Raw genomic sequence first — 15,508 nt, forward strand, 5'->3', positions numbered from 1 at the left:
GGTGATTCTTTGGTAAACCCTGATTCGATCACCACAACTCAGCTGTTCACCATGTTCTACGATATGGGGTATACTGACGTTCTTACCATGATTACGAAGTTCAAGAAATCCTGCCTACCTCCTCAATGGAATGGACTTTTAACCCTTCTAGTTAAGAGTTTATCGGAAAGGGTTGCCGGTTCAGACGGGTCAAACAAAGGGTTTATGACCATTCTCTATGGTCTCTACCATGGTCTAAACCTCGATTATGGAACGCTTATTTGGGCTCAAGTGGTTCAAAGCCTTTATTCATCGGCATGCGACTCAGAGATTTCTTGTGGTCGGTTCTGGACCCTTATAACTCACAGGGCGATTGAGACTTTTCAGGTTTCGGTTATGGCGGATGCACTACGCTCCTCAATTGCGACCTTTCATACAAAGAAGATTATAGTCACTGATTCAACCAAGTTCTTCTTCATTGGGTCCATTCCTGAATCAATGTACCAAAGTGTTGCTACAATTAGCAATGTCTTGGCTGAATACATAAAACTTCCTTCTGCGGGACCAAGACAATTGACTCTGGAGATGTAACTCGCTCTAGATGCGATTGAAAAACCAACAAAGAGGGGGAAGAAACCAGATTCGAAGAAGAAAGAAACCGAAGGTCCTTCATCGCAAGCTGAAACGCCCAAAAAGCGTAAAGCTGACAAAGCAGCTCCTTCGGATCCAAACGCGAAAAAGGTTAAGAAGATGGCGAAGAAACCAAAGGCTTCCTCGCCTGATGACTCAGATTATGTTCCTTCTGATGAAGATCAAGAAAAGACAGCCGAAGGTGAAGATGTTCACCATGAAGACTCACCAAGGGGAAACACACCTCCACGTTCTCCAGCTCCAGAGGTACCACTCACTGAATCAGTTCCAACCCCTCATACTTCTCCAAATCATACTTCTGTTCCTATTACCATTGCACCACTTCCACCACATGTTTCTTCTGTACCCACTTCAACTATATCTCTACCACCACCCATCATTACTCAAGCAACTTCAACAACTACAACCACAACCGAAACTCAGGTTCAGGTCAACGTATCTGATACGAGGGCACTTACCTCAAGAACCGAAACCATTATTACAAACCCACCTCCATCTCCATCACCCTCTAATGACTCTAGAAATACTCTTGGTGGAGCTGAAATGGACTTTGACTCAGTTTATTATAGTCCATATCAACTTCAATGTGACGATGATGATGGTGATGTTCCTCTTACCAAGCGTCACTTGAAGGATCTCAATGACAAGCTTGATCAGTTACTGGGATCTTCTGCTACTTCCTCCAAGTCAGCATACTCTGATGTTGTTATCAAGGCTTTGGTTGAGACCTTGATCAAACAACATGATCAATCGATTGATAAAGCTACTCAAGCTATTGACGCTGCTACTCTCTCTTCCAACAACGCGATTGGTGAGGTTAAAACCCTTATTTCTGATTCCAAGGCATTCATGGAATCTCATCAAAGTACTACAGAGGCCAATACTGTTAAAGCAAATGAAGCCATTGCCTCTCTGTCCAAATCTCTTAAGGCTGAGAGAGAAAAATTTGAAGCAGTTCGTCAAGGTCTTCAAGCTGATAGTGCTAATCTTCTTTCTTCTGTTGATACAAGTCTTGCATAATTTCAAGCAGACCTTGCCCTGGATAACCAAGTGAGGGAAGATTTTGCTCTCTCCCAATCTAAGATTGCCAATCTCACTTTGGGACTTAGTGAAGCACAGAAGGAGATTGACGCCCTCAAGACCGAACGCACAGTGATTAAAAGCTGTGTGAGTGATGTACATCTCCTTCTTTCAAACATTTTAGATGCTCACGATTCGGTTCTTACAATCACTGTCCGACAACACTTAAAGGAAAAACTTCTTCCTGCCTTGGAAATGTTAAGTCGGATAGAGGGTGTTACGGAGCCGATAGCTACTCCGCAACAAGGGGGAGAAGATTCTCAAAATCCTCCCAAACAACCGAAGGTCACCACTAAACCGAAGGGTAATGAAGCTTCAGGTTCTAGTGTGTTGGTCAAAAAGAAGGGCATTGTGGGTGACAGTGATGATGAAGAGGAAACTGAGGAAGATGCTCTAAAAAGAAAGAAACGTGATAAAGAGCTGGATGAAACTCTGAACATGGCCAGAGAAGAAGAAGAGAGAGAGAAAAGGGAAAAAGAGGCACATGATACGTTGGAATGCAAGAAAGCTCTATTTCCTTTATGGACCAAGGAGAAGTTGATAAAAGAAGCAATTGAGTTTCCAAGCACTCATTGGCTGGAACCAGTTACTTCGTTTGATTGTGAAAACACCAAGGACTCACAGTTTGATATGCCTATAACCCGAAAGGCATTTGTATTTCACAGTTTTGATGCAACTGTAAATATTCCTTCTCCAGACCCGAAGGTTGATCGGGATCTTATTGATTTTTATCTTAAGTATTCACAACCACAATACTTGACGTGGAGTGCACAGAAGATTACATCCGTCAAAGTATTGAAGCCTACTTCGGCTGGGCCATTTGTCAATGTAGGTTTCAGGGTGACCCGAGGGTCAGATGATTTGGTTCATATGTTTGCACTGGCTGATTTACCGAACCTGAATCCCCATGATTGGATTCTTCTAAACAACATTCTGCTTTCCAATCCACAGTAGTACGAGCCTATTATTGATCATATCAAGAGAATGCTAGCTTCCTACATTCATGAGGTTGTTAAGATGGATCAGGAGATTGCTCTTGTCATGAGGAAAAAGCCTACAGTCAAACCCATTGGAACTTCATGCGATGCTACCAAAATGAAGATGGGCAAGATTGATTCTGTGTATCGTGCTGTTATGTTCACAAGACAAGACAATCAGAAGTTCGTGTTCTGTCTTGATGATAAACACCTATTTTCCACGGCTTGCTTGGAGCATATTTTGGATATCATCCACAGGTGTAAACAAAACGGAGCAACAGATAAGAAGAACTTCACGGATATGCTTTGGTGGTATATAGACTTCCGTCATACTCTTCTTGCCATCATACCGAAGATCTTCAAGACAGTGAAGAAGGGTGTTGTTGCCCAACCCATTTGACCTCTCGCCTCTATTGATGCAAAGGGGGAGATTGTTGGGTCTAGGGTGTTGTGTCTTTGGGCTCGTGTTATAGTCCATTTTGTATTTGCGGTTTGGGCCTGTCAAACCGTGATTAGTCTTTAGGGTTAGTATATATAGTGCATGTATGCTTAGATTAGATACGCTTCTCATTAATTGTTTTGCTATCATTGCATTGTAACCCTAGCACACCTCTACAGTCGAAGTTCTTCATCGAACTCTTCTGAGGTGTGAGATATTAATCATTCGACACCATTTGATCCATTATTGTGTTCTTTACTCGATTAATATTGTTTTTCTATTTAGAATCTATCGATCTATAGCGCTTTATTCCCATCAATAACCAATGAGATAACACTTCTCTGATCTGGGCTCGAGCTTATTATTCGCCTCGAGACGAACGAAAGGCTCGCAACCCCAAACTTGTATATATGCTAGAGAAGGACGTGTCCCACTCCACATTTTAGAGGGTGTTTTAGCAACATTCTTAGTGGGTACGAGGTTTAGGATGTGGGCGGCTGTCTTTAAGGCATACCCCCAATAAGATATTGGAAGTGTAGCTCGACTCATCATAGATCAAACCATGTCTAACAACTTTCGATTTCTTCTCTCAGCAACAACATTCAACTGTGGTGTTCTGGAGGAGACAATTGTGAAAGTATTCCACAATTTTTAAGATGATCGTAGAATTCAAGACTTAAATATTCTCCACCCCTATCGGATTAGAGCATCTTGATCTTTCTGCCCAGTTGGTTCTCTACTTCATTTTGAAACTCTTTGAACACCTCAAAGGTTTCTGACTTATGTTTGATTAGATAGATATATCCATATCTGCTAAAATCGTCAGTAAAAGTCACGAAGTATCTTTCTCCATGTCTTGTGACAGATTTGAATGGTCCATAAACATCTGTGTGGATGAGATCCAACAAATCCTTACCTTTTTCACAGTGGCCTGTGAATGGTGCATTTGTTATCTTGCTAAGTAAGCAAGATTCACATACATCATCTTACTTGAGGTCAAATGATTCCAAGATCCCATCCGATTGGAGCTTGGCGATGTGATTCTTGTTTATATGGCCAAGTAGACAATGCCACAAACATGATTTATCCAATTCGCTATTAGAATAACCAATATTCATTAATAGTTTATCAACTTCACCTATGCAAACAAAACTTTCATACACACCTTTACAAGGAATAGCTTTGAAAATAAAACAACCATTCTTATAAACAAAAATGTCACCATTATCATTATCAAAAGAAAAACGACACCATCCTTATAAAGTGCATGAAAATAAATAATGTTTCGTGCCATATCAGGCGAAAAGCAACAATTTAAGAAACTAAGATAAACACCACCACCAAGTATGAGTTCATAGTTCCCAATCCTTGTAACAACTGACTTGTGCATGTTTCCCATGATCACGTTGAGCTCACTATGCCTGAACTTTCTACTTTCTCTTAGTCCCTGCATATCAAAGAAAATGTGATTACCACATCCTGTATCAAGAATCCAAGAGTTAGAAGTAGACGTGCCATGGAGTTCTATCATAAACATACCTAAGGTGCCATTCACCTTGACTTTGACCTTCTTAAGGTACTCTAGGTATTTAGGGAAACTACGCTTCCAGTGTCCCATTAAATGGCAGAAAAAACAAACGGCCTCACTTGGATCACCAGAAGGAGCTATCTAAGCTTGGATATTTCTCTTAGAGCCTTAATCAGACTGTCCGACCTTACCTTTTCCATTTCCGTTGGGATGAGAAACCCTCTTCCTTTTAGCATAACCACGATCAATGGCTAATACTGGAGCAGTAGGGATGGATTTGTTGGTTTTCTTCATGCTCGGCTTAGCCATCTTGAGCGTTCCATGCAACTCCATCAAGGTGTTATCAAGGTTGTTCATATTGAAGTTCATGATAAAGTGCGAATATGAACAACTAAGCGAGTTCAAGACCATGTCAACGGTCAACTCCTTAGGCAGCTCGACACCTAGATTCCTAATTTTTTCTATGTACAATTTCATCTTTTGGGCGTGCACACATACATATTCTTCCCCTTGTTGTTTACATGCCATGAGGGACTTGAAGATCTCAAATCGTTCTTCCCTAGCTTGCTCTTGGAACATTTCTTCGAGCTACTGATTTATGTCAAAGGCGCCCCAATGTTGGAGCATGGAAATGCTCTACAAGTTATGAGTGATAAGTTAGGTTATTTTATTTCCCTTTATTGTATCGTAAGGTACCTCTCTCTATAAACAGAGAGAGGTGGTCATTGTATTAAGAGTGCACCAACATGTAGTCCTCAACTTAAAGAGAGTGTGGTGGGATCTCTCCCACCAAGTGTTCTTCATTTTCATATTTGTAACTCTCTTTTTCTAGTAAAATTATTGGATTATTCATCTTATCGTGTTCTTCATATTTTTATTATCGTTAAATTTCAAGATGTTCTTATTCCGCACAAGCCGATCGTCAAAATGGGCAACTACAATTGGTATCCGAGCCAAAGTGGTTGCCTTTTAATTCCTTTCCGAAAAACGAAACTCTTTTTCAACAAAACTCTGATTTGAAAGGCATTCTATACCACTAAAGCTCATTAAAACAAGGAAAAATGGCACAAGCTTATTCTTTAAACGTTTCAAATAGTGTTGGAGGTTCTAACAGAGCTCCAATACTTGTTACAAGTGAATATCATCATTGGTCCCAAGGAATGGAAAGATATTTAAAGTGACTCGGAAGAGATGTTTGGAGATCTGTAGAAGAAGGACCTCATGTCCTTATTCTCACTCCCATTACAGTTGATGGTGCTCAGGAAAGACGTGCAAGTGGTCCAGCAGACATGCACAGACCTACCAACGATGATCTCGAAAAGATGGAGAAAGATGCAATTGCCTTCTACGAAATTTCATGTGGCATTGCTCCACACAACTTTGACATCATCATCAACTGTGAATCTGCCAAAGATATTTGGGATGTACTCAACAATCTCTACCAAGGGTCTGAAAAAGCTCAAGATAAGAAGCTCACTACTGCTTTCAACGAGTTCACCAACTTCAAAGCTCTACCCGGTGAAAGTCTTGATGACTCCTTCAAGAGATTCAACCTCATAATCACTAAGCTTTCAAATGCTGGTACCGTCAGAAGCAACCATGAAATGAATCTGCAGACCCTGAATGGGTTAGGAATACATTGGTTCTGTACATATAAAGAACGCTGAAATCCGAGTTATAACAAAGAAGTTATGACCTGTAGAAGTCTTACGTCTAAACCGGCACGACACCGCGTAACGTAAATAGTGAATTCTTGATAAACTACTTTTTAGCCTTAGAGGTCTAAACGAAAGTCGTAGTATACTTTAAACTGAGAACATACATAAAAAAAGTCCAAATCTGACTTCGTATGAGGGAGTTATGATTTTTCTAAGATTTAGCATAGCAGTACACAGCCCGAAAATGAAATTTTAGATCGATCAATTTTTAACTGACACAACCTAAATGAGAACTTAAGATCTCATTAATAGGAGCTTAATTATATAAAGACAGTCGAAAACGGACGTCGGATGACAAAGTTATGAATTTTTAACGGACTTTAACTCTCTAAGCCTGTTAAAATATAACTTTATAAATAAAGTCAAAATTAGCCGACGAAGTCTAAACGAAAGTTGTAGATCCCGTCGATGCGTACGTGTGGATATAAATAATATCAAAAAACGGAGTTCGTATGATAAAGTTACGGATTTTAGAAGATAATTAGTTTTTGGAGTAATCTGCGAGTGACACGTGGCACAATCCTGACCACTGCTTCTTCCCCACGCCTTGTCACCAAATGGTGAAACTTGCCACCCCAACACGACGTGTTGGGCTCAATAACACGACATGTTGAGCCAATTCCAGCCTATAAATAGAGGCGCAAATCATCCCATTTCTTCACACCTTTCCACTTCTCTTCTTCCAAACACTCCCAAAGCCTCAAGGCTTTTCTCTAGCCCTTCTTAGGAGTTAGTAGCGAGTCCCGGAGCACCAGAAGGCCCCGAGAAGAAGAGCTTTCGACTTAGAAGTTCTGCACGCGCAGAGCCCGGTTCCTCGCTTAACACCATTGTAAGCGAGTTATGCTTACCCTTCTTTAAGTATAACTAATATTTAAGTTCAATGTCGTTATTATGAACCTATAAGAAATATATGTGCAAAGTATAAATTATAAAAAGTGTTATTATAATACTGTTAGGAATAAATCCGAGATGACGAATGCGGAATATCAAGAACAATCAGAATCAATCACCACAATATGCAAGTAATCTGATAAAGGTTTTTTGTATATTGATTATGATATGAACGTACAGAGAAAAACCCTAATCTGGTAAAAAGCTTATACAAAAAGCTAACCTAATGATTATTTATAGGGAACAATAAATATATGCCATAAATATAAAATCTATGTCTAATATAAAACCAATGCCTTAGAAGAGCTCGATTAAGAACTTCTACTGTAAAGGGACCGTAGGGAATCATAAAATGACTAACCCTAAAAAGGCTTCCTTAAATAACCAAATATGCCAAATAAGTTTCAATATCTCAAATAATCAACAAATACCTTTTAACTGTTCGCAGGCAGGGAATTTAGTTAGAAGGGCCACATATGGTTGTTGGACTTCAGAACAGCTTAAATGCCAAAATGGTCCTGCCCTCCAATGTTTCATGTATAGCCCCTGTCTGTACATAGTAGTTGAAAAGTATTGTTCCAGGGTTTTGATTAATTTATATGATTTTTAGGGTTTTGTGCATGGACTCTGCGAGTTAGGGTGCTCCAACTCGTCGAGTGGAGACTATTATGAGGACGAGGGATTCGGGTTCTACTCGACGAGTCGGAAGGCCTCGACTCGACGAGTAGGAGCTGTAAAGAGAAACCCTAATTTTTAGGGTTTGCACCCTATTTAAAGAACATAATCCGCCTCTTGTGGCCTCCCTTATCACCCTATTAGCCAGAGAAAACCCTAATTCGACCTTGTTCTTTCTTGAGTGAGAGTAAGAGTTTTTGTTAGCAATTTTGGGGTATTTGTGAAGGAGTCTAGAGCTTGAAAAGGAAGAAACAAGGAGAGAAGCAGTAGATCCGACATCTACTCTGTATTAGCCATCATCTTGAAGTATAAAGTCGTCACCTTGTTCTCTAGTTGATTAGATCCCTTGTTTTGGAAGTAAATGACCATTTTTGGTGCAAAAGGGAGTCAAAATTGGATCTGGACTTATCACAAGGATATGGTTCCAGATCTGGACCTCTTTAGGTCCCCAATGACATAAAGTTGCTCACTTTATATAGCTTAGCCCTTTTCCATGCACAAAAACCTTGTAAGAAGTCTAGTTTCGATGTTATGGCCTTGAAGGGCCTTGCATGCACGTAAAGTTTGCAACTTTATGTGGTATCTCCACCATGAGAGTTTGGATATGGAGTTTGGGACCTTAGATCCCACTGAAAAGGGCTGAACTTGAAAGAGACTGAAGGAACTCATCGAGTCCCTTAGCTGACTCGACGAGTCGGGGTAGGGTTTTCCCGTTTCCGAGTTTCTGGATAGGTGTAGTGAAGCATTAGGGGTTTGGTCTGAACGAACTTTAGTTTTCTGGACATTTCATGAAGTCGACGAGTCACTAGGGTGACTCGGTGAGTTGATGCGGGATTCAGTGGAATGAAATTGGGAGGAACTCGACAAGTTGCTAGGATGCACTCGACGAGTTGAGGTCAACATGGACTGTTGACCTTGACTCCTTACCTTGACTTTGAGCAGGGTTGACCAGGGTTGACTGTGAGGGTAATTATTGGATTATGACAAGTTAATCACATGTTGGTTATAGGCAGTTGAGGAGGAGCAGTGCGTGGGATACATCTGATCTTAGCTATTCAGCTCAACATTCGAGAGGCGAGTCTCCTCAACATACCAATGGGTCTAAGGCACCAAGGTCGACCCATTTTATGATATGTGGTATCCTAGCTAAGGTTGTATTGTGTGGCATGTTAGTTGGTATGAGCTAGGAAGTATGCTAGTGGTATATGTGGTATGTTGTATGGAAGACCATGGGAGAGCCCATGACACTTGGTTGTAAGACCATGTGGAGAGCCCATGGATTTCCTATTGAAGACCATGGGAGAGCCCATGACACTTAGGTGTGAGACCATGTGTGGAGCCCCATGGCATTTTGGAGTAAGACCCTAGGGACGAGCCCATGACATCCCTATTTGTTGTATGCATGGCTTATGTGATATATATGTAGCTTCTATAGCTAATATGATATGTGCTATGTGGATTGTGTGTGGGGTATGCTCTGGGGAACTCACTAAACGTTAGCTTACAGTTTGTAGATTTGTTTCAGGTACATCTGAGCCCAAGGGCAAGGGCAAGGTTTGATATCATGGCGTGCACTTGTGAGAACAAGATCGATGCGCAGGGACAAGGTTTGAAAACTGAAACCTTGAATGAATGCTTAAGATCAATGTCTGCTTACTAATAGATGTTCAAGTCAAGGCTGGAAAGACCAGTCAAGTCTTAGATAAAATGTTCAACAAACAATCAAGCCATTAAATGTAGAACAATAGTAAATGATCAAGGTAAAGCTAATAAATGAAGAGCAAGAAGAATGTTTTGAATATGCTTAGAGTAAATGCTAAAAAGTGAGTAAAAGATCCGTCGTTGACTTGTGTTGAATGCTCCTAATTATAGGAGTGAATGTTACAGCGAGTTAACCCAAGTGTTTACATAAGACCGGACAAAAGACATAAGTCTGACATTATGATTGTCCTAATAAAACTTTAGACTAAGTCCTATGAAACGTTACATCAAATACAAGACAAAAGTAATAAATGCCCAAAAGACAAAGTGACTTCATTCCGGACAAGTATTATTCCGGACATGAAAGTTGGTTCCGGATCAACATGCATTCCGGACATGAGGATCAGCTCCGGAATGCCTTCATTCTTCTTTCCTTCTTATTTGGTCCGGACAGGTTCTTGACAACTCTTCATTTCGGAATTCACCCACTTCGGAATAAGGAGTTAGGATTGCTAGAGGTTCACTTTCAGGTTCCAACAATCTCCCCCTAAGTGAACTTAGTAATACAGCAGGCTTAGTTCATTTCTTCCTTGATGAAGGTGTAGGCTCTGAACAACCATTCTCGCACCGCAATGTACCACGCCAGTTGACTTACAAACTTTGCCTTGACCTGTTTCGGTGCATCAGACTTAGAAGCCCGGGATATGAACTTCTTCAGAGCTTTGGTCGGTACTAGGTGTTTATCAAGGACTCGGAAGAAGTCCTTCTTGTTTGTTCTTCTGGTGGTGTAGACAAACCCTAGAACCGGTTCTTCAATCGGACCATCTGCAAGAATTTCAGCTTCCGGAAGAACGAAGTCGATCTTGGCAACGAATTGTTCGGTTCCGTAGAGGTGTGCAAGTTCGTAGTCACATCGGCAGAACTCACCAACATAATCTTTAAGAAAGCTGAGAGTTGCGTGGTAAGCACCCATACTGATGTCATCCTTTTTATTTTCTCTGAAGTAAGCAGCTAGGGTGAGGATGTCGTTCGGATTCATTGAAGGAAAATCCGCATCAGTAACGGTCCGGGGAGTTGGCTTGTTCCGGAGGAGATGGAAATGGAATAGAGGACAATTCAGCTCAAATTTTACTAAAATTTTTCTTCTAAAGCCTTGAACTTTGGTGATCCTCTTCCTTGTCCACATTTCCTTGAAGGGTTGAGCATTCTTTTCATAGAAGGTTTTGAGCCTTTCTCGCTCTGTCCGGATGATCACTTCCGGATTATCGGTTGGGTGAAGCGGAGCAAACTTAGTGTAGAATTTGCTGTAAGGAGAGAGAGGAATATCCAGCTGATCAGTGTCATTGGTGGGAAGGTCATAGTAAAGGGTTGGGATGATTTCCTGTGCTTGAAGAATGCCTTCACGGCAAAGAGGAGAGATGCCACGCATTGGATCGGGATTGTCTTTTAAAGCTTGAATCTGGATGCTGTCCTCTAATGCCTTATGAATTTCCTCCTGAGACCATCCATATTTTTGCTTGAGAGGAGGTCCGGAGTGGAAGGCTTGTTGTTCGGAAGTCATTGGTTTCTTCCCTTTGTCTCTTTGAAGCGCATCAATGACCATCTTCATGTTTTCATCAATCGTGAATTCCGGAATGGGACTTGGGAGTGGTTCTTCCGGAATCCCATCAGGGGTCCGGAGAGGAGAGCCCTGGTCGATTGGAGCTATTTTTGGTTCCGGAATGGGAGGCTGAACTGAAGGAGTGGCTCGGAAGGCTTGAGCGGTCGATGCTGATTTTGCCTTTGCCATTTTAACTGCCATTTGAAAGGCGTCTGGAAGGGAGGATGGCCATGAGACTGCAGACCAAATCCTCTTTTGTTCTTCAGTCAGTTCCTTCAGAATGGACAACTTTGGAGCTTGAAGACCAAGAAATCCTTTGGGAGCTTCATCCGGAACATATATTTCTTCATTTTCGCTTTCTTCTCCTTCAGTGATCCCTAGGATTCCGGAGACGACTTGAACGTCTTCATCTTCAGAATCCTCATCCTGGAGTGTGAATTCCGTGGCTGGTTTCCATCTTCTTCTTGGGCCTTCTCCCCTTCTTGCATCGGTGAATCTTGGAACCGGTGCAAGCTGCAAAACCTCTTCCAGATCGTCAAATTTTGATAAGACTTTCTGAAGGCCGGTGGTGAGTTGAAGAGTGAGAGCATCGTAAGTGTCAGTAGTGGGGGCCTGATCAGAAAGATGTTTGAATATGCTGCTGAGGATGGAAATCATCTCATCAAACTTCCTGTTCAGAACATCAACAATGTTCCAAGTTGAGCGGAGAAGTTTGATGAGGACTTGTTGAATAATGAGGTTCATCTCATCCTTCTTCCGGATCTCATTCTCTAGTCGTTGAATTTGTTTCTCATGACGAATATGGGTTTGCTTGATTAGGTCGTTGGTGGCAAACACCAGATCATCATGGACCTTGAGCATTGAGGAGATGGTGTTGAGATAGTTTTCCACCAAAGCGTCGTACTTGGAGTCAATTTGCTCAATTGTGTGCTTGAGCCGGATGAAGATCAGCTGATCAAGGTGGGATTCTCTTTCGGCAACTGATGGTTCGGACTGTTGGGAGAGAGACTGGAGAATGGCATCAAGCTTGGAATCAAGTCCGGAGAAGAGCAAAGGGGTCAACGTAGTCTCCACAGATGCCACTTTTTGCATGGTGTCAGAGATATTTGTTCGGATCTCGAGAAGAGCAAAGGGGTCAACGTAGTCACCAGCTGAGGATTCTGAATCAGAATCAGAGTGTTGTGGAGGAGGTTGGTGTACGTTCTGATTTGAAGAGGGACCCGGTTTGGTTGCATCATCATCTTCTTGATGTTTTAAGTTGGAGCCGCCGTCCGGAGTGGTAGAGGAGGAGGATCCGAAGTCATATGCAGACTTGGATACGGATGCCTTGGAGTGGTAGTGAACTGAAGTCATGAGATGTGCATCCGGAATGGTTTTTGCCTCTTCTTCCAGCATGATTTATTCAGAAATTTCTTCTTCCGGATCGGTGTGGAAAATACTTTGATGAGTGGTGATGGGGGGCAGTTCCGAGGTGAGTTCATTGATAGCATCAGCGTCAGTGGGAGGAGCATAGGGCAGATTGCTTTGGATGGCCCTGTTCCTCATGGAAATAAGCGTGGACTCCACCTGAGCTATGGTGAGATCCAGACGTTTGGATGCAGCCCTGTTCACAAAATCTTCCCATAGGGGATCGTTAGCACCTGGTCATCCTATACGCCTTCCGGGTATCAGACCAGTTGAGGCTTCCGGCGGAGGAGGGACTACTCCAGCTTCGGACAGCTTGGGGTCCGGAACAGTGGTTCTGGAGTGTGTGCATGTAGAAGATATAACGGGATCATCAAAAGTGACGTATGGGTGTGTTCCAGGGGGCTGCAAGGAACTATGTTCAACACCGGCATCACCCTTTTGGGAGGGTGAGGGTGGATTATGTGGTGACTCCCCGTGAGTGTGTACGTGTGTTTTTGAAACATAGAGGTGTGCCTCAGATGAGTGGGTAGGAGGGGTGTGCGGATGGCCAAAATCAGTCGGAATGTCGTGGGTGCCCTCCTGTTGAGAGGGGGCACTGACTTTGGTTTTCTTTTTGGCCTTAGGCTTGGTAGGAGAAGCCTTTCGTTTGGCTGGTTTCTTGATTTTGGGTCCGGACGTAGTTGGATTGGCCTCTTCCGAGATGGGCTCAACAAAGACAGGGGCATGTTGTGTTGGGTCGAACACAACCGAAGTCTCTAAATGATGTTTCAAATAAGGGGACTAGGAAGGAATTAGGGCCAACATGTGGTCCGGAAGTCGTCTGACCGGACCAAAAGAAGATTGGTCCGGAATCCTATAAGATTTTACAAGTTTAAACGTGACACATACCTCCGGAGGGATGGTGTTAACCGGAAGCGGTTCCGAAAGCTCCTTGAAGACTTGTTCGATTGTCAGAGCCCAGAACCTAGGGCTTAAAATTTCATTCGGCTTCCTCTTGGTAGCAAACTTACAGAAGTCTTGCTACAAGACCTCTGGAAGATCAACAACATTTTCTCGTCCCGAGTAGATGCTGAATACGACATTGAGCCAGTCCTTGCTTAAGGTGTCCGTTCCTCCATGCTTTCCGGATAGTCCTTTGAGGATGAAATGCATCAAGACAGTCCACAGTCCGGACACAACAGTCTTCTTGAAATCTTTCGCTCTATAGTCTTGAGAATATCCAATGTAGTTCAGAAACGTCTGAAACTCTTCAGACGTTGGCTCAACAATTTTGAAACCCCTTGGGTTAGCCTTAACACCAATCGCCTTGAGAAAGGTCGATTTGAAGATTGGAACTGTTCTGTCACCAAGGATTGGGATCAATAGAGCACCATCGTCGAGTTGAATGCTGGTGAAGGCTCGATGAAGGTGATGAATGGGAAGTGGCGGTTTAGGGATTTTAGTGAGAGGAATGGAGATGGGGTGGTTTGCAATAAACTCGATCATAACTCTTATCGATTCATCGTAGTCCAGTGGGTTGAGAGAAAAGAGTTGTGTAGTGTCTCTCAAGAACGGTTCTGGATCGACGGAGGAAGAGGAACCTTTAGAGCCCTTGGAGGATTTCTTTCTGGCAATAGACTTCTTTAGAGTAGGGGCAGTTTGAGTGTGTTCTGGAGAGGACGCCATTGTTGCAGGTTATGAGTTCTTGAAGAACACGAAGAACAGTGAGAGAATTTAGGAGATTTGAGGGTTTAGAGAGCGTAAAGAGGTAAAAGGGGTTTTGAAAGGGTATTTATAGGTAAGGTAAATGGGTCGGGTTAAAAAAGAAATGATTAGGATCCGAGAACAAATGGGTCGCATTTAATGTTTGGGAACGAGATTTGACAGGTGAGGTGAAAGGGCAAGGTAAGTTGGGGCTAAAAATGGAGAATTTCAACCGTCAATTCGATGTCTAGTTTAGGGGGCGTGCAATCGTGTCACGCAAATCGAGGAGGATCGGATAAGGATCTTCCTGAAAAGTAACCGTTGAGAAAACCATTTCTCCTTATTACCTTTTGGTATTCCGGATGAGTTGTTTCGGACAGTGTATGATCCGGAGGGTAAGAGTTGTGTTCCAGAGCATACTTGTTTGAAAAGGGGTCCGGAGCAAATTTTGAAATTCCGGAGCAATTTGAAAATTCCTGTGCACTTTTGAAAATTCCGGAGCACTTTTGAAAGTTCCGGAGCGCTTTTGAAAGTTCCAGAGCTTTTGAAAATTCCGGAGCAAGTGTTGGATGTCCGGAGCGCATAATGTGACAATTTCCGGAGAGGAATTCTGGAGTTTGATTTCGATCATCAAGACAAGGTGGATTATAAATAGCAAACAAACAAGGTAAACTTTACAGATTAACAAACTCAAGTGAAGGTCAGAGATAAAGACAGGTAAAATGATCCTATGTATTCAGAGAGAAAGTAGTTCCGAAAAAGAAGATCGGAACTAATTTTCTTTCAAAATACGTCTATCAAAGAGAACAAGTCTCTTGAAAGAACTGAGGATCTGGAATCATCATACCCATCTTGTTCAGAAAACCGTTAAATTTGGTTTCGTCTAATGCCTTGGTAAAGACATCAGCACTCTCATCGTCAGATGGAACAAAAATGAGTTCAATGTTACCATTTAAAACGTGATCTTTTATGAAATGGTACCGTATGTCAATGTGCTTAGTCATGGAGTGCTGAATTGGATTATGAGAAATCGCAATAGCACTTTGAGAATCACAATAGATAGGAATGCGTTGAAAACAGTAACCATAATCCAAGAGTTGAGATTTCATCCACAGAACTTGAGATGTACAGCTGGCAGCAGCAATGTATTCAGCTTCGGCTGTAGAGAGTGCAATGAAG

General features: G+C 42.2%; 1 protein-coding gene across 1 annotated transcript; it reads left to right on the forward strand.

The window, feature by feature from the left end:
• The first annotated feature begins 5,715 nt into the window (after nucleotides 1-5,715).
• Nucleotides 5,716-6,321, forward strand: LOC145163978 (uncharacterized). The gene is made up of 2 exons (XM_079082710.1): nucleotides 5,716-5,788; nucleotides 5,903-6,321. The coding sequence occupies exons 1-2, from the start codon at nucleotides 5,716-5,718 to the stop codon at nucleotides 6,319-6,321; spliced, it is 492 nt and encodes a 163-aa protein (XP_078938836.1).
• Nucleotides 6,322-15,508: the final 9,187 nt, after the last annotated feature.

This window comes from Lactuca virosa, chromosome 3 (assembly GCF_052849685.1).
Source record: "Lactuca virosa cultivar CGN04683 chromosome 3, Lactuca_virosa_CGN04683_v6, whole genome shotgun sequence".
Taxonomy (NCBI): domain Eukaryota; kingdom Viridiplantae; phylum Streptophyta; class Magnoliopsida; order Asterales; family Asteraceae; genus Lactuca; species Lactuca virosa.

Excerpts from the sequence above, each read along its gene's own strand:
- LOC145163978 (XM_079082710.1), top strand. The coding sequence starts at position 5,716 with ATGGCACAAGCTTATTCTTTAAACGTTTCAAATAGTGTTGGAGGTTCT. Across the intron at positions 5,789-5,902 it reads AGCTCCAATACTTGTTACAA|TTGATGGTGCTCAGGAAAGA; the intron begins GTGAATATCATC and ends CTCCCATTACAG.